General features: G+C 53.5%; 8 protein-coding genes across 8 annotated transcripts; 4 read left to right on the top strand and 4 right to left on the bottom strand.

Annotated features, from left to right (window-relative positions):
• Nucleotides 1-62: 62 nt before the first annotated feature.
• Nucleotides 63-1,439, top strand: CLAFUR5_03677 (uncharacterized protein; the record flags this gene model as incomplete). Its single annotated transcript, XM_047902825.1, has 1 exon — nucleotides 63-1,439. One exon carries the CDS (start codon nucleotides 63-65, stop codon nucleotides 1,437-1,439), a length of 1,377 nt encoding a protein of 458 aa, XP_047758380.1.
• A 318-nt stretch (nucleotides 1,440-1,757) lies between these two features.
• Nucleotides 1,758-4,658, bottom strand: CLAFUR5_03678 (DNA repair and recombination protein RAD54B; the record flags this gene model as incomplete). Its single annotated transcript, XM_047902826.1, has 1 exon — nucleotides 1,758-4,658. One exon carries the CDS (start codon nucleotides 4,656-4,658, stop codon nucleotides 1,758-1,760), a length of 2,901 nt encoding a protein of 966 aa, XP_047758492.1.
• A 704-nt stretch (nucleotides 4,659-5,362) lies between these two features.
• On the top strand, nucleotides 5,363-6,355 carry CLAFUR5_03679 (Short-chain dehydrogenase/reductase eriB; the record flags this gene model as incomplete). The annotated part of the gene is made up of 2 exons (XM_047902827.1): nucleotides 5,363-5,426; nucleotides 5,478-6,355. 2 exons carry the CDS (start codon nucleotides 5,363-5,365, stop codon nucleotides 6,353-6,355), a joined length of 942 nt encoding a protein of 313 aa, XP_047758498.1.
• A 730-nt stretch (nucleotides 6,356-7,085) lies between these two features.
• CLAFUR5_03680 (uncharacterized protein) lies at nucleotides 7,086-7,679 on the bottom strand (the record flags this gene model as incomplete). Its single annotated transcript, XM_047902828.1, has 1 exon — nucleotides 7,086-7,679. One exon carries the CDS (start codon nucleotides 7,677-7,679, stop codon nucleotides 7,086-7,088), a length of 594 nt encoding a protein of 197 aa, XP_047758895.1.
• A 657-nt stretch (nucleotides 7,680-8,336) lies between these two features.
• Nucleotides 8,337-9,946, top strand: CLAFUR5_03681 (MFS transporter cpaT; the record flags this gene model as incomplete). The annotated part of the gene is made up of 2 exons (XM_047902829.1): nucleotides 8,337-8,989; nucleotides 9,040-9,946. 2 exons carry the CDS (start codon nucleotides 8,337-8,339, stop codon nucleotides 9,944-9,946), a joined length of 1,560 nt encoding a protein of 519 aa, XP_047758894.1.
• Nucleotides 9,947-10,155: 209 nt separating this feature from the next.
• Nucleotides 10,156-10,844, bottom strand: CLAFUR5_03682 (uncharacterized protein; the record flags this gene model as incomplete). The annotated part of the gene is made up of 3 exons (XM_047902830.1): nucleotides 10,156-10,351; nucleotides 10,439-10,652; nucleotides 10,727-10,844. 3 exons carry the CDS (start codon nucleotides 10,842-10,844, stop codon nucleotides 10,156-10,158), a joined length of 528 nt encoding a protein of 175 aa, XP_047758897.1.
• Nucleotides 10,845-11,584: 740 nt separating this feature from the next.
• CLAFUR5_03683 (uncharacterized protein) lies at nucleotides 11,585-12,485 on the bottom strand (the record flags this gene model as incomplete). The annotated part of the gene is made up of 2 exons (XM_047902831.1): nucleotides 11,585-11,952; nucleotides 12,005-12,485. The coding sequence occupies 2 exons, from the start codon at nucleotides 12,483-12,485 to the stop codon at nucleotides 11,585-11,587; spliced, it is 849 nt and encodes a 282-aa protein (XP_047758896.1).
• Nucleotides 12,486-13,680: 1,195 nt separating this feature from the next.
• Nucleotides 13,681-17,684, top strand: CLAFUR5_03684 (Oxysterol-binding; the record flags this gene model as incomplete). The annotated part of the gene is made up of 3 exons (XM_047902832.1): nucleotides 13,681-13,709; nucleotides 13,905-16,467; nucleotides 16,518-17,684. The coding sequence occupies 3 exons, from the start codon at nucleotides 13,681-13,683 to the stop codon at nucleotides 17,682-17,684; spliced, it is 3,759 nt and encodes a 1,252-aa protein (XP_047758898.1).
• Nucleotides 17,685-18,126: the final 442 nt, after the last annotated feature.

The raw sequence follows: 18,126 nt of genomic DNA on the forward strand, positions 1-18,126 counted from the left end.
TGACCAGTTCTCGACTGTCCCAGCGAGATTGACCACATCACAATTGGATCGGCAGCATCAAGATGTCTCTTGTAGATTTGCCAGTCGAGCTGCTGCAAAAGATCATTCGAGAGCACTGCAATAATAAGGCAATTCATGCTCTTCGACTCACCTGTCGCGATACTTGCATTGCCGCCAACGAGCTTTTGTTACGACAGCACCCCATCTACGATCACAAGACCCATATTGAGCAGTTGGCAGAAATTGCTGAAGGCAGAGCAGACATCAGGAAAGGCGTCAAGAGATTCACTTTCCTCATTGATAGACTGGAGCCCTGCAATACTTTCGGGGGCTGGAACAGCGCCAGGAAACGCTCCTTCCAACATGGCGCTGATCAGACATATCACATCTTACGGCGCATCAAAGCGAACCAGCCAGCCCCGACGGACTCGGAACTCTGCAAGACGTTGGAACGCTGGCACGAAGAAAATACGCTGATTGAGACATGGCCCAAAAAGATGAAGACACTCGCCATGGATCGCTACTCACGTTATCGCGAGCTTGTCGAGTATCAAGCCATGCTGGAGTGCAATTCAAACCTCAGAACACGACTTTCCACTTTCTTCGCTGCTTGTCCGAACCTCCAACATCTTCACTTCAGCATCAAGTCATCCCCGCAAGGCCGACTGCTCGACAGGACCTTTCAAAGCGGTCTGGTCATCCCGAAAGGTGACGTAGACGGTGGTACGTTCCACTTCCGAGAAACGTTACTGGCCGCATACGACGCGAAAATCATCGTCAAAAGGCTCACAATCAACCAGCTTGAGCATTGCATTACTGAGGACCCCGAATGGATGCGGGTGAAGGAGATACATCAAGTTCTACAGCATGTTGAAGACCTTCATTGGAGTTTCGCGCAGTGCCAGCTGATGGACACCGAGCCGTATATGATTATGGACGACTTCCATGAAGCTTTCGCTGCTGGCCGGATGCGTGAAGTGCTCATGCATTGCCCTAAGCTACGGAAGTTGGACTTTTGTGGCCCGGATGCCGACAGTGGGCAAGAAGATGAGAACTTCCCCCAGCTTCGTCACATTGTGGGAGAGCAGTATTGGGACAATCTGCAGGATGTATCACTTTCCAATATCCGCTCTACAGCACAGGAGTTCGCGTCGTTTCTGCTTAGACACGCTCCGACCCTGCAAAGTATTTACCTGTGCGACTTCCATCTTACGGAAGGTGACTGGGGCGTCTGCTTGGGCATGATCGCTGGTAAGCTTCCACTTCTTCGCAAGGTTGTACTGGAGCGCAGTCTCAGCTCGGTGGAGCATGGTGGCGCAGACTATTGGTTCGATGATTCGCCATCTCCCGATTTCCCTGTGGACAGACTGGAGCCCTTCGTTGAATGGCTCATCAAAGGAGGTCAAAAATCCACCGTGGGGTCCAGGGGCCCGGCATGAGGAGAGTGAGTCCTGGGATGGGAGACGAAGATGATGACTTTGCCGATGACAGTCTGAGGGGCAATCCAATAACTTTGGAAGAATTCGGAAGACGCAGAGGAATCTACATGTAGCTTCTGCCATAATGACAGTTGTGACGTGCGACCTGCTTGCTGTGAGAACAGCCACATCGTTACGTTTGAAGTCGGGCGAGCATCCACATCTGTATGTGCATATCTATCGTGATCTGATCTAACTATGTCGACGTCTCGTGAGCTATGTACAGCTCCGGTCATTAGCTATCTGGTGCGTCCATCGTCAGTGCTGTCGTTCAATCGTTCACGAGCTACTGAGCTTCGTAAAGACAAAGCCGACTCGTCGACTACCATCACAGATCACCTTGCGCAGAGCATCATCTTCTACTGCAGCTTCAGCGATGCCCAAGGCAGACAGATCTACCTCGTCGTCATCCTCGCCAGAGCCCATCGGTCCAGCTCCGAGTCCCGTCTTCTGCTCAACAATTGCTGTGTCAAAGTGCTTGTACTGCATCAAGCTCAACATCTTCCCCTTCGTTGCTGCAGGACTGCTGCCATCAGGTCCATAGCCGGCCGATGCAGGATCTTTGAGCATGTCGGCCGCGGTTGACGTGATCTTTTGAGATTTGAAAACAACGACATCATCATCATCGCTATCGTCCAAGCGTAGGACTTTAGGGCTGTCATCGTCGGCTAGTGCAGACAGATCGTTGCGGCTCGTGTCTTCAGCATTCTCTTCATCGACATCGGGCCCACGATTAGGTAAGCCGTTGCCACCACATTCGCAACCGAGCAGTCTATGTGTCTGACAATCTTGTCCTTCGTCTAGTGTGAAGAGGTCTCGGAGTTCGGCTTGTGTGAAACCACTGGCAGCTGACTTGCCATCGACGATAGCGTCCGCAAGCCCGGTCTTGCTGACCTGTCGCTGGAAGATCTTCTCGTCGAGCGCGCCTTGGGTGAGAAGTCGATATATGTGACACGGGCGTGTCTGGCCATCTCGATGTATTCGTGCCATTGCTTGAACGTCCGTAGAGGGATTCCAGTCCAGATCGAACATGACGAGTCGAGATGCACCAATCAGGTTGAGACCGACACCGCCTGCTTTGGCTGATAGCAAGAAGACAAAGGAATTGCTCCTCGGAGATCGGTTGAACCGGTCGACAAGATCTTGTCGCTTGTTCTGTGCTGTGGTGCCATCGAGACGGATGTACTTGTAGCTCATGGAGTCTAGGAGATTACCAAGGATGTCGAGGGTGGACGTGTAGTTGCTGACGAGCACGACCTTCTCCTCCGTCGTCGAGTGGATCTGGTGTAACAATTCGTCTAATACCTGCAACTTTCCACTCGCAGCAGGCGACTTCAACAGCCGAGGTGGTATGCCCTCCAGAAGCTCTGGCTTCGTGACCTCTTCCTTTTGATCTTTCGTCAACAGCAACTTGGGGCAATTGCAGACCTTCTTCAACACATTGATGAGCTCCAGAACAGCAGTCGGGGTGTTCATCGCGGCGATGAATGCCTGAGTACCAACCATCGTACGGTATATACCTGCTTGCACTTTCGTCGGTCGGCAAAGCACAACATACTCGGTCTTGGGCGGTAGATACTGCGACAAGATTTCGCTTGTGCGTCGCAGGATGAACATGCCAGTTCGACTAGCAAGTTCCTCGCTTCGTGCCTGTCCCTTCTCAATGTCGTGGGTGGAGGCTTCAGGCTGCCGCATCTTCAATATGGGCGTCTCAAATTCCCGCTTGAAGGTTGAGTACTTGCTCATGATACTAGGATTCACAAAGTCGACCATCTGAAAGAACTCCTCGAGGTCATTCTGGATAGGGGTGCCGCTCAAAATGATACGTCGCTGAGTTCCCAGCTCCTTGATCGCTGCAGCAGCTTTGTTCTTCGCCGTCTTCAGTCGATGACCCTCGTCGCAGATGATCAAATCGATGTTGGCTTTCTTCAGCTGGTCCTTGACCTTGGTGAGCTTCTCGTAGCCGATGATCATGACAGGGTATGAACTCCCTTTCTGAGTGAAGGGTGCCAGGCTCGTTTCGCCGTCGCCAGCGACAAAGACTCCGCATCGATAGTCTCCCAACCATTTGCGGAACTCCTTCTGCCAATTCCTCATCAGGGTCACAGGGCAGACTATCAAAGTCTTCGAAACGACAGGTAGGCCTTTCCATATGGGGGTTTGCTTGAGTAGTGTCCACACCAGTGCGATAGTCTGCAAAGTCTTCCCAAGTCCCATCTCATCGGCCAGGATTGCACCTTCTCCACCGTAGTCTTTCATGCCCATGACACATTCATATAAGAATGCCACGCCCTCTCGTTGGTGCTTGCGTAGCTTCGAGGACAAGATCGGATCAACCACAACATCCACACTTTGTTTGCCCTTAGGCACGCTGTCCGGTCTCCTCATGACCAGAGCGTTCTCGGCGTCAGCATTGAAGCGTGGCACAGGCACTTCAAGGTTAATGTTGGCGGACTGGTAGTCTTGGCTCTTGTGAGCCTTGAAAGCGCCGTTGGCGGCAGCGCTGCTCTGGACCTTGGGCGCGACCTGGTCCTTCTGCGTAGCGGCGATCTTGGTGTGTTTCTCTTGCTCCTTTTTGGTAACTTTCTTTGTGCCGTTGATCTCCTGCAGAGATGGCGGCGGGGCACTCTTGGTCTTACCAAGGAAGGGTCGGCCTGCCATGTAGTCTTCTTTCGAGATCATGTCTCCCAGCTCAACCTCCTTCCCACCCACAAACGCTTCAGACCCAACCATAAGCGGGCCCTTGCACACGCCTTCGCCCATCGACTTGCCATCAATGTTCTGCAACTTCACGTGGCTTCCTCGAACAGTGACAATGCCATCGCTGTCCCAGGTCTTGTGCTTCTTGCCCGTAGGTTTCCGCCAAACGCAATTGTAGTAGATGCATTGCTTGTCGTCCTCTGCTCTCTTCTCGCCTTGAGAAGAGCCGGTCGATCCACTGGAGCTCAAAGGATGTAGTGGCTTCCGTGGCTGTAGCGGTACAAATTTCCTTGCTGATAGTGGTGGAGGAGGCTTCTTAAGCACATTCGCAGCTGCAGCTGTGACCTCTGCATTCACTTCTGCCGCGTCCTCGTCGTCGTGACTGATCCGACGTTTCTTTGCCGGTGGTGGTCCTGCAGATACTGTAGCTGGTGCACCTGTCGATGGAACGCGGCTCGGCATCCTGAAAGGCTTCATCATGATGCCGGCCTTTGGGGGGTTTGATGTGGATTGATGTGGTTGCCACCATGAGATGAAGTTCAAAGACGGGACGCGACGAAGAACGCGTCGTGAATTGAGGCGCGCGCTCTCACGTGCAAGGGTTGCCTATTTTGGCTTCCCGAGCCTAAATTGCTCTTGCCTCTCACCGACGCGGTCGAACTTCATGCCATCGCTTCGTTCACACACACATGCATCCAACATCACGACCCTGGTGCTGAACCACCATTGGTACTTCAAATGATCACGATCAGTCGAACAGTCAAGCCATGCGAGCCCCGACGCATGCACACGCCACTGACATAGCTTGTCCCCAGTCAAGCTGGAAGATGGCTCTGGTGTACTACAAAGTGATGTATCCGAAGCAAGTACAGCTCATCACTGTTCAGACAGGCTCCTTGAAAGTGAGACATTCAAATATGATGTCCTTCTGCGGTCCAGACTGCAGCCACGACCCGACATTCAATGTGTGATTATGTGTCAAGCTCGGAGTCCGGCCGCCACTAGGGAAGATGTTCGTCCGACCAGATGTTGATCTTTCTCAGTATCTAGCAGCTACCATCCTTGCAAATACTTGAAAGACATAGTGACATTACGAGCGGTGAACATCTTCGAGAAAGCGCTTCAAGTCAGGTCGCGACCGCAAATCAACCAACTAAACTCAGACCGGACGATAGAATTGCACGATGGCCTTCAACCCCGCGCACGACATCAAGGACCTCAGTGGCAAAGTGATTCTGATCACAGGAGGTAATTGATCTCCCATCCGCAACGAGTTGGGGACATACTGACAGCAAGCAGGCAACACAGGCCTCGGCGCCAGCAAAGTAAAAGCCCTGGCAGCCCACAATCCAACCTGCATATACCTTTGCTGTCGAAAAATCGAATCCGGCCAAGCAGTCGTAGACTCGATTCACCAGACCATCCCCAAAGCCAACATCCAAATCCTGCAACTCGACCTCAGCTCCTTCGACAGCGTGAAGAAATGTGCCGCAGACTTCAACGCAAAGAGTGATCGCTTAGACCTCCTCTTCCTCAATGCTGGAATCTCCGCCACATCTCCCGCTCTCAGCAAGGAAGGCTACGAGCAGCAATTTGGCGTAAACCACATGGGCCACGCACTCTTCGCGCAACTCCTTATGCCGAAGCTGCTGGAGACACAGCGACAAGCCGACTCAGATGTTCGCATAATCGTCACCTCCTCGATCGGCGGCCATCGCATTGCGCCCAGGCAGGGCCTTGTCCTCGACCAGATGAAGACGGACGGTGCATCGATCGCTCCCATGGTGCGCTACGGCCATTCCAAGTTGGCAAACATGCTCTTCGCTCGGAAACTGGCCCAACTCTATCCATCTATCACTACAACCTCCTACCATCCTGGTACCGTCAAGACCGACATCTGGGGGAAAGCGGAAGGAGTGAGACTCCTGGCGTTTCTTGTAGCACCGATCGTGTGGGCTACCGGTGTGGATTCTGATACTGGGGTGCAGACGGCGCTTTGGCTGGCGACGGCGGAGAAGGGTCAAATTGAGAATGGCAGGTATTATGCGCCGAAGCCGTTCGGGAAGCCGAAGGAGGGGAGTAAGTGGGCTGTTGATCAGAAGCAGACTGATGAGTTGTGGGAGTGGACGAATGAAGAGTTGGCGAAGCATGGTGGGCCTGATTGGCCAGAGGAGTGAAGGGCTAGGGATTGAGGCATGACGGAGTGTCATGCAATTTTTGTGGATGTTGACGGCTATGTTGACGCTTGAAATCGTTATTTGTGCACTCAAGCTGGCCAGTTTTCAGTCAGCGGGGAGTGGAGGCTAATCGGGTTGTCATGTGTGAGTTCGTAATGATGAATGAATGAGTGGATAGTGGAAACTCCTGTGCCAGTCGAAATGTTTGGCTGATTCGCAGAGGCAGCGGTGTGCCTACAGGACACAGGCGTTTATCAACAGTCGCATTTGCACGCAATGAACCAGCCTGTCAGACAGCCTTCTTTCAAAAATTATGGTCATTGGCTACCATCTCAGCCGTGAAGAGCATACTGATGGTGTAGCGATAAATGGTAAAGCTCAGCATTGGCAGTCCCTATAACCGCACTACTAAACGTGCGTGGCATGACTCTCTTGACTTGACGCCGGTTCGTACATCTCGTGCATCATGCACGCTGCACACCGGTGTATGGGCGGAAGGCGGCGCGAAGGAGCGCTCGTCTAGCTGCATTGCAGCGGCAAGAGCTGTGCCGTATGCATGTCTGGTGATGGAGGGGTAGATCCCTCCAATGATTGTTGAGATGCATTCCAACCATGCTGCTGAGACGGCACGCAGTCCGATGTCGCCGTGAGGATATGCGGTCACATGTGTGTGTTGTGTTACGGTCTTGATGTTGTTATATGGCGATCTGTGCAGGCATGCGAAGATTGTTCAGCCACCAAGGGCCTTGCCAACGAGTGCTTTGGCGTCGTCGGTCATGGGTATCTGCAAAGCGAGATCTTGGCCTTCTTTCGACATCTTCACCCACGTCTTCTTGAGGATGTTGACGATCTTCTCTTCGTCGTGCTTGTCCTTGAACTCTTCGAACTGGTCGTCCAGGAAGACTAGACATGCCACGTCTTCAAGCACTTGCACCTCTTCCTCGCCTTGCTTGAGACCCTCTTTCTTGATCATGGCCATGCATCTTTCCGTGTCTGGGAGAGCATATCCGCATTCATCCAAGATCTGGCCGACTCCCTCTGCCTGACGCTTCTTCAGATGAGTTCTCCATGTGTGGTAGCCGATCTTGGTCATGGGGTAGGAGTCTCGTGGCACTTCCCAGCGACGGAAGTGTTGGCCGCAGATGGCGAGCTTGAGCACGTCAGACGCATCGGCCTTGCGTTTGGACAAGTACGACTCCATCTTGTGAGAGTAATGCGTTTCGTATGGGAGCTCGGTGCCATCGATCGTGACCTTGTTCGGGTCTTCGTCGTGGGCGGCGTAGATACGCTTTCGCGCCTCTTGGAAGTTGGGCGTGCTTGACATGATGATGCTATACTGAACACAGTTGAATGCTATCTTCACAATGGCAACACTACAATGGCAATGCCATAACAACCTGGTGGCCGATAAGCATAAGCAGGTACGACTGACCGAGATAACTTGTCATTGGCCACGGATCGATCAACCGAGGCCGACAGAGTTTCGCGTGACCGCAGTACTGGCACGGCACTGACGTCGAAAGTCTTCAACCTCCGTTCCACAAGCCTCTCCTCAGTCGCTTGTCGCGCTTGCGAAATAATACAACGGCACCGCAGCTCTGGTTCACTGCTCGAGCAGTCGACGGACGACCGCATTCGAAACAATTGGCAGTGTGACAGCTGCAGCGATCCGTCTGGCACCACGTCCCCAAGCGACCACGGCACGTAGAAATGACGGGAAGAAAAGGTAGTGTCGCCTGTACTGTGGGTAAGAGGCAGTCAGGCACTTTACATAATGGACTGATCAGAAAGGTAAAACAATACGTCGTATTGCACTCCGACTACACTACACTACATTCCCCCGGCATCGTTGCTTGCATTCTTCGCTCTTTGTGCTTGGTCGTGCTTGACAAGGCTCCTTTTGCTGCTTGTATTTGAGTTCGCTACTCCCTTCACATCACCCAGGCCCATGACTTGACGACCCTCAGACACAACAGCCAAGATGGGTTGCAAAAGCGAAGACCATTCTCCTTCACCCTCGTCTCCGCAATCCCCGGCCAACACCAATGCCATGTCGACTTCATCTCTGGAAGAGAAGCCGACCAATGTCCTCACCTTCGCACCAAACGACAAAGCCGACCCTCGGAACTGGAGCAACCAGAAGAAATGGCTGATCGCTGGCATCTCCCTACTTGGCACCTTCATACTTCCTCTCAATGGTACCAGCATCACGATAGCAGTTGCTCAAATCACCGCCGAATTCAACGTCCTGGACACAGCACATTTCACGAACAGCTACTGGATCGTTACGAGTTGGAGCATCGGCGGAGCAGTCTTCGTCATCTTCTTCCTGTCACTGCTTGAAGACATTGGCGTGCGGATAGGCTATCATGCCTTCTACTTCTTCTTTCTTATGATGATGATCCCACAGGCCGTGGCACCGAACTTCGCCACTCTGGTAATCACTCGATTCTTCTCTGGAGGCTGCGTAGCGTTGCTGGCCAATACGATCGCGAGCATTATTCCGGACCTCTGGGACAACGAAGAGGAGCGCAGTCTACCCGTCAGCCTGTATATCATACTGTATGTCGCAGGTAGCACAGCTGGACCTGTCATCTTCGCTGGTATTGTGGAAGCCACAAACAATTGGCGATGGTAAGTCTTGACTTGTGTCTCGCGATCATGACACCACTAACATTGGGAAGGGTATTCTACGCACAGCTGATCATCTACTGCGCCTTCTTTCCCTTCTTCTTATACTTCATCAAGGAGACTCGTGGTCATGTCATCCTCCGACGACGAGCAAAGAAGCTGCGCAAGGCCGGCAAACAGATTTGGACCCGAGAGGAAATCGATGCTCAACCTCTACTTACAACCGTCTGGACATCAATCACCCGCCCACTCTACCTCCTCCTCACCGAGCCAGTCCTGGCCGCTAGCACACTCTGGTCCGCCTTTGCATTTGGCACCGTCTTCTTCTTCACACAATCTGTCGAACAAGTCTTCAAAAGCTTATACGGCTGGACTGCCTACCAGTGTGGCTACGTACAGGCAGCTGTAGTCATTGGCGAGGTCGTCGGTTGGATGATCTCACAGTACGGTACCAAGCTCTACCTCCAATCTGCGAAACGCAACAAGGAATGTCCTGGCACTCCCATCCCTGAAGCACGCCTCTACGTCGCCATTCCCGGGTCACTCTTCGGCATAGCTGGGGGAATGTTCGTCTATGCCTGGACTTCATACCCTAACTACCCATGGATCGCACCGGCCATTGGCCTCTGTATGGTTGGCCTGGGAATACAGATCGTCGTATCAGCTGTCGCCGACTACATCACCGATGCCTATGCGAAATCTGGATATGCCGGCTCTGCCATCAGTGCTGTCGCCATGGGCGAGAACATTGTCGCCGGGTTCCTGCCGCTGGCCGAAGCGTCTACGTACACCAACCTGGGCTTCCAATGGGCCAGTACGTTGTTGGCATGCTTGGGGTTGCTAGTCACTTTGGCGCCGGTGGTGTTTGTGCTGTACGGACCCAAGCTGAGGGAGAATAGTCCATTCATGCAGAGCGGTGGTGCGCTGAAAGAAGAAGCCGAGCCATCTACATCTGCATGATGATGGCGATGTTGCTATATCACGAAAAGTTTATGCGGTCACGATTGCGAGCGATTGATGAATAGCGTTCTTAGCGAAGCATTTGTATAGATACTATCAGCTATGATCTGATGTGGAATGAAATCTACTGCATCTGGTACTTTCAATGCCATCTCATCCCATACTGCAGTCCCCAATTCCACTCTCTCCATCGTCTTGTTGACTTCCCTTCACTCCGGCTTCCTCGGCTTCTTATCAGCCAGCACAGTCGCAAACATGGCCATCGCCTGCATATTCACCTCCGCAGGCACCGGCTGATCCGGCTTCGCCAACTGACTCAAAAGCTTGAAGTAATTAATATAAAAACTCGGCGTACTCGTGAACAGAATCTTCGCCTCTTCATCGAAGGGGTTGCTAAACGTATGCCTATACACCAAAGCAATCAGGATCAGCACGTTCCAACCTACATACAACCTAGTAGGTCTTGGATTTGGTTGGGATGCTGAGACTTACGGCGCCCGAATTGGCACAACCATATACTCCCCCACGCCTGCATCCACCACTTTCTTGTCTCGCCCCTCGACAGCGGGGTCGCTGGTGTCTGGGACGTGGAAACGGACGGTGCCCGCCGTGATGTAGAAGGTTTCGTCGTGCATTTCGTGCCAGTGGGGTGGGGGGCCGGGGGTTTTGGGAGGCATGGTTAGTTCGGCGACGCCGAGGCGGTTGTCTGTATAAAAAGTGTTAGAGGGATGGGGTGGGATTGGGTGTAAGGGGTCTTTTTGGGAGGGTTGGTGAGGGTACCGGTATGAGAGCCATCTTCGAGGATTCGACAGGTTAGAGGGCCGAGTTTGAAGGTTTCGCCGGCGGTGATGGGGATGTATTCAATGTCTACGGAAGGGACGGAGACGAGGCCTGCCATTGGGGTGGAGGAGGTGGGGAGGAGGTAAGACTGGGTGATGAGATTGGAGAGGTGGATGGGTCACTTTTCCTGGTGACGGTGATGGAAGTAGTGGTTTGCTATGAGATGAGGACAGATGAAGTTGAAGCAAAAGATCGTTACACATAGCTAGCTCGTGCCGACGTGCGACAGTAGAGACTACCTATAGTGGGGCCTTGCTGCATGATAGCTTTTTCGTTTCGCGGTTTTTCATGCAGCATTGCCTTCATCAAGTGTTATTGCTTGTCTGGCTCTTCTTTGATAGACGTGCTGCTGATAAAATGCTGGGATGTTGCGACGCGGTCTTGGAGTGGTGCCGAGTCTCGGTACCGATGTGGTTGTTGCACGAAGAGTGGAGGATTCAAGAACTGCAGCGGACGAGGACTCATCGAGAACACGTCTCGTAGCGGCGGTGAGATACTTTCTAGTATCTACCGAGACGGCTGGGCTCGTAAGAGATGTTTCCTCGAGGTGTGCGACAGATGAAGAAGGTTGAGATCCGGGAAACGATGGTCGGAGATTACATCGGCAGAGATCTTCGCTCGCGACACGTGATATCGCGATGATAATGATCAAACTGCGCTGCGAATCTTTGTCTTATTATGCTAATTATGTCCATCGAAGGAGCCGCTATCTCTACCTTCACCCATCGTCAGTTCCACCTCCACTACCGCGAGCCCGGCCACACCAAAGCATACCGACCTCCCCGTTGAACCTCGCCCTCAAAGCTCCAAATAATCCAAGTTCTCCCTCTTCACATTCCCCACAATATCCTTGCTATCTCTCCTCTCCTCCTCAATCTCCTTCTCAGCATCGATCATATCCTCATCCTTAATCTCGCTACCATCCAGGAGCTCGTCCATATCATCGACATCGACTGCCTTGCCATCAAGTCGTACCATGACGCCTGAGCCCTTGAGGTTCTTCAGGTCTGCTGCCAGCTCCTTTCGTGGCGAAGGGTAGTAGCTGAAGCTCTCTCGGTTCTTGCAGCCTTTCAGGTCGGCTGCGTTCTTGCAATGGACGTCGAGGCGTCGGATTTCGTTGGCGACCCATTGGACTTCGTCGCGGGCGATGAGGAGGAGGGCGATGACTAGAGTTAGTTAGCTGACCGTCTAGAGTCGTAGCAATGTGGTAGCTCGTACCTCTCTCGCGACTCAAAGTCTTGATGCCGATCAGTCCTGTGGTGCACAGCTTATGCACATCCAGCACCCGAGTGGTCCAGAACGAGTCCTCGTCACACTGGATGCTGTGCGATTCATCGCCTGCAGTGTGAATAGTTGCCTCAAGCTCCGGGTCCAGCTTCATGCCAATCTCTTTGGCGACGGCCAACAGAGCGGCGTGGAGATCATCAAGAGCGTGGCGGGGCTCTTTTGTGAAGAAGTCCGGAGTGGTGATGTAGCCCTTAAGCCAATTCTTGAGCTCATTAAGACGCGAGAAGGGCGGGTTGCCGAAGTTGAGACTGGTGGCGAGGTAGCTGGTGGTCATGATGGGCGGGGAGCACTCTTGTGGTATTGTTGCGAGGTACTTGTATTGTTGGAAAGTGCCCTTCCACTTTAGAAAGGGGAGGGCGGGTGCGAGGAAGGTCATGGATGGGGAAGGTGAAGATGGAGTGAGTGGAAACATCACCTTGAGAGTGAATGCATGCGGCTTTCACATTGGGGTTCACTTGAGCCTGCGGAGCCTTACCTACTGGACACAGGTCGATGAGCATTGACCATTTCTGCAAATGCTGGTGGCTTTGGGGTATGCATAACTAGTACCACCCCCGGCGGTGGAGATGCCCATGAAGCTGCCACCTGTCTTTGAAGACAGGCAATGCAAACCTCTCATGTCTGTTGTAAGCATCATACGTGGGCCTTACGGTTGAAGTCGAATCTTCCTGCGAACACGCCAGGAGGTAGCCGTCGCAAGGCGTGTGCTGCGATACTGGAGGGAGGTGGATCACAGATCAGGACCGGCGGTGTCATCCTGTACATCGCCGCGAGAGTGTGGTGGCTTCTTGTCGTGCTGTACTCCATTGGCGGTGCTTCTGTCCGATCGTTGATCGTGCTCGATGTGCCATCAAGAACGACAAGCTCGGTCGGGAGTGCGCTTGCTCTACCCGATACCACGGCGTCGCTTGCTTACGGAAGGGATCAATCGTGTCGGATGTGGGCGTCTTCCGGCTGCTTCCTCGGATCCTCGAAGTCGGGATCGTGATGCTTTTCGCTACCAGACGGACCGAGAATCGGCATCCAGGACGGCAGCACGGGTGCCTCGAATGCATGCCTCAGTAAGCTGACTGCTGTAATGCATCTTGCTTCCGTTCACTTGATGTTTGCCGGCATGTCTCAGCGGATATGACACGGGATATCCACAGCGACATCGTCCATGAAGTTCGACAGCAGACCAAACATGGAGTCTTTGTCATGCCACAGCGATGGATGCATCACGCGGTCACCGCGATACAGCAGGCATCATCGCAGGCACAAGTCCCGTGCCATGTACAGCTCATGTGAGCGACCAAGTGATGTTGTCTGAAGATGCCGGGGTAGCAGACGTGGCTGTGGAGCTCTCCAGTCCACGATACATTGTCGAATCAGAGGGCAGCACTGACATGCGGCGTGCGTGTCCAATGAAGAAGGTGGCAAAGGTCCACGAAGGGTGGACGGTTGGCCAACGTTGCGTCTTGGACCTCTGCCTGGTGCCCTGCTCGTATCCTTCTGTTCCATGCGGTAGAACTGTTGATGTCGTCTTGATACCTCATGCCATAATACAAAGATATATATTGATCAAGGACTGAGCAACGAGAAAGATAGCCCGCGAAGGAACAGCAAGCATGTCATCGCCGGGTGAGGGTGATAAGGGGTGAGTTCAGAATGACTCCGGCTTGGTCATGTTGGAGGGACGATGCCATCTATCTAAACGAATGCTGTGTAACGACCGAGAGCAAGCGGGTCTGCGGTGTGCCACTCATTGCACGCCTGCAAGTTGCAGCACCACTTGATCGCATCACGCGTCGCCTCAACGGGACATGAATCGCTAACAATCTCTCGGCAACAGCAGCTCCTCGCACAGGCGCAACAAGTCAGCCCTGTCTAGAGCAAAGTCCGCGTTACAACGACGTTCGAGCAAAGGCGCGGGCGACGTGCCGACCCTGAAGACGTTGAATACACAGAGCGAAGAGGATGAGAATATGCCGAGTCCAGCGAGCGGACAGAACTCCAATGCCGATTCGCTGTACCTCTCGCCCACGCGAACGTCGGTACACTCGCATCGGCCCCATCTCTCGACCACAATGAGCAACACCCACGGCATACCTGCTGCCAACGCGAGCTCCCCGACGAAGGACAGCCCCATCTCACCCAGTAGCGCAGCGACACAAGGCGCATCCATCGAACAGAGCGTGCGACTGTTCAAGGTGTTCGAAGCGCTGCGAAATGGAGATACAGCGGCAATAGCCAAAGCTACCAGGACAGATGGCGACGGAGGCAGACTGGAAGGGACAACGATACTACACCTGGCGATACAATGCGCAGAGATCCCTGTCATTGAGTATGTCCTCTCGCAGCACGATGCAGATGTCAACGCAAAGGACAAGGACGGCAATACACCACTCATGGTCGCCTCATCGCTAGGCCGCGCGCCAGTCGTCAAGCTTCTGCTCGATCAGAAGGCCATCAACGATGCCGCAGTCAACTACCAGGGCAAGACCGCGCTGGATCTAGCCAGGAATCCAGAGATCTTCCAACTGCTACAATTGGCGAGGTCTATGCTGATCGACAACAGCGTGCGACACATCCACCAGCTGGTATCTGCTGGCAACTATGATGTGCTGGAGCAGACACTGAGCGACAGTCGCTTCAAGTCTGTCATCGACATCAACGGCCCAGAACTTGCGACGGAGTCCGAGACGGCTGCAACAGGAGGCAGTCTGCTTCACGAAGCGGCACGAAAGAAGGATTTGAGGCTGGCGCAACTCTTGCTGCTGAATGGAGCAGACCCGTTCCGGCGAGACCGCAAAGGCAAGCTACCACAGGACGTCACCAAGGACGATCGCACTCGGGCCATCCTTAAGAAGTCGCCAGCTGCAGCGGCAGCACAGAGACAGATCCAAGAGAGGACGATATTAGGCGAGAACACGCAAGGACTGCAAGCCAGCGAAGGGCCTGGCAGTAAAGAGAGCAGAGAGATGAAGGGCTACCTTAAGAAGTGGACAAACTATACCTCCGGCTACAAGCTGCGATGGTTCGTGCTGGAAGATGGTGTGCTATCATACTACAAGCACCAGGACGATGCAGGAAGTGCTTGCAGAGGTGCGATCAACATGCGCATTGCGAGGCTGCAGATGGACCCAAAGGACAAGCTGCATTTCGAGTTGCACGGCAAGAGCTCTGTGAGGTACGATCTGAAGGCGAACCATCAGGTCGAGGCAAAACGATGGTTCTGGGCACTGAACAATGCAATTCAATGGGCCAAGGACGAAGCCAAAGAGGAGCAGAAGCGTGAACAGCAGGAAGCGAGTGTACGGCATGAGCAGCTGGAGAAGTTACGAACACGCGAGGCCGACATTGCGCACAGCTCAGATTCGCTGAAGCCTGCCACGACACTTGGCGTTGATACGCCAGGTGGCTCAACTCATGCAGGCACCACCCTTGCTGACGGGCGGAGTGGCTACATGTATGCGCCAAGTCACACCGACGATGACGCTTCCCAGATAGGCCGTTTCGTAACCCGGACGAACACGCAAACGAACGTTGACGGTGACGTTGATGATGACGATGGGTATGGCGACGATGCCAGCAGCCATGAGATGCGACCTGCAAATAAGGATGCCTTCAGCATCACAGCGCAATCTGCCAAGCTCCAGCTTGATCTGCTCGAGCAAGTCTCAGCCGCGCTGCAAAGTGAAAGAACGAAGAACCCGGACATGGCTATCGGCCACCAGACTGTTGACCGTGCCTTGTCCTCATACGAGATGGCAGTCGGCAACCTCAAAGGGCTATTAATGGATCTTCTCCGCATCTCACGAGACCACGAATCGTACTGGCAATACCGATTGGAACGTGAACAGAACATCCGCCGGCTATGGGAAGACAGCATGGCCAAGGTCGCGAGGGAGCAGGAGGATCTCGAGAACCGTATCGGCGAGTCTGAGGATAAGCGCAGGCGAACCAAGAGAGCGCTCAAGGAGGCTCTTGATGGCCAGACGAGCGCTGCACCAACACCACAGCCGACTGCCGAGCCACCATCAAGCAAGGGACTGCTCGAGATACCTGTAGACGCCAAACCAATGAAAAGACGCGCGACCATCGCAGAGCTTACTAACAATGAGATCTCCGACGACGAGAGCGAAGAAGAGGAAGAGTTCTTTGACGCAGTAGACGCCGGTGAGGTGGAAGTGTTGGAGACGATGCCTCCTCGAGTCAAGTCGCCCGAAGTTGAAGTGACACCCGTCATGGACATCGCAAAAGATGGTGCTACAGACGGTGGCATAGATCGAAGTGTAGAGGCTGAACGCAAGGAACGTGAGCAAGTGATCTCGGAGAGCTACAAGGGATACGAGGACGGCTTGCGACACAAGCTCAAGATTGACGCCGACAACAGGCCGAAGGTTTCGCTCTGGGTGGGTACCTGAATGATGATTATTGAAGGCTTCTACTGACGAATTTGCAGGCTGTGCTCAAGTCTATGATTGGGAAGGACATGACCAAGATGACGTTGCCTGTGACCTTCAACGAGCCCACTTCACTCCTCTACCGCGCGGTGGAGGACATGGAGTATGCGCAGCTACTGAACGTCGCCGCCGATCGCCCTGATCCAACGGAGCGTCTCATCTACGTGGCAGGCTTTGCGGCCTCAATCTACGCCAGTACCATCGGTCGTGTGGCCAAACCGTTCAACCCGCTGCTCGGAGAGTCTTATGAATTGGTCAGACCCGACCTCGGCTACAGATATCTCATCGAGCAGGTATCTCACCATCCGCCTGTTGGCGCAGCGTACGCTGAGAGTCCGAAGTGGACCTACTACGGAGAGTCCGCGGTCAGGTCAAAGTTCTACGGCAAGTCCTTCGAGTTCAATCCGCTTGGTACTTGGTTCTTGCACATTCGTCCTGTCGATGGCGGGCCGGAAGAGCTCTTCACCTGGAAGAAGGTCACGTCTAGTGTTGTCGGTATCCTGACTGGCAATCCTGTCGTCGACAACTACGGACCCATGGAAGTCAAGAACTGGACGACTGGCGAAGTCTGTTATCTCGACTTCAAGCCCAAAGGATGGAAAGCTAGCTCAGCGTTCCAAGTTGCCGGCAAAGTCGTCGATGCCAAGGGCAACACAAAATGGAGCGTTGGTGGCCGTTGGAACGACAAAATCTACGCGAGACATACACCTGGCTTTGAAGAGACTATTGAAGTCCCTGCAGATGGCAAAAGTCAGTCATCAAACCAAGCGATCAAGGTGTGGGAATGCAACCATCGACCACCGCCAGGCGAGATTCCTTTTAACCTGACGCCATTTGTGGTCACCTTGAACGCTTTACCAGATCGTCTTCGACCACTACTAGCGCCAACAGACACCCGCCTCCGACCAGACCAGCGTGCCATGGAAGAAGCCGAATACGACCTGGCCGCCACCGAGAAGACGCGCGTAGAAGAAGCACAGCGCGCCAGGAGACGCGTGCGAGAGGCAAAGGGAGAAGAGTTCCGGCCAAGATGGTTCGCAAAGGCCAAGCACCCCGTTACTGGCGAGGAGTTTTGGCAGTTCAACCATGAGTACTGGAAGATTAGAGAGGAGGTTGCGGCAGGGAAGCGGAGGTGGGAGGATGAGAGGCTTGAGGAGGTCTATTGAAGGAGTATGTAGTGTGATGGAGATGAGCGATACCCAATTGAGATGATGTGATGACTTAGACAGACAGAGACAGACTGGTTTTGTGCGGATGATGGAAATTGAGCATGTTCTTGTCAGCCCGCGGGCCTTGATGCCACGGTTGAGCGCTTCCAAGGTTTGCAAGCAATGGCATACCAGGGGTTGGAGACTTCGTGTGGTATTTTTACTTCGACGGAGGTACGCAGCGTATGGCGTCGCTTTCATGCATCCTTACTACCCGTGGCATGGGAGCCTAACGCCATGAATGCGTCCTTCAGCGCCAAGGCATGCTCCTCAGCACCTCATATCTACCGAAGTAAAAGGGCGTCAATTGTGGCTTCGAACCATCCTCGCTTCCCATGATTCCAAGACCAAAACGCCATGTTAGAGACCGTGCTGCCGTACAATCCTCCATGGAACTGGT

The sequence above is a fragment of the Fulvia fulva genome, chromosome 2, assembly GCF_020509005.1.
Source record: "Fulvia fulva chromosome 2, complete sequence".
Lineage (NCBI taxonomy): Eukaryota > Fungi > Ascomycota > Dothideomycetes > Mycosphaerellales > Mycosphaerellaceae > Fulvia > Fulvia fulva.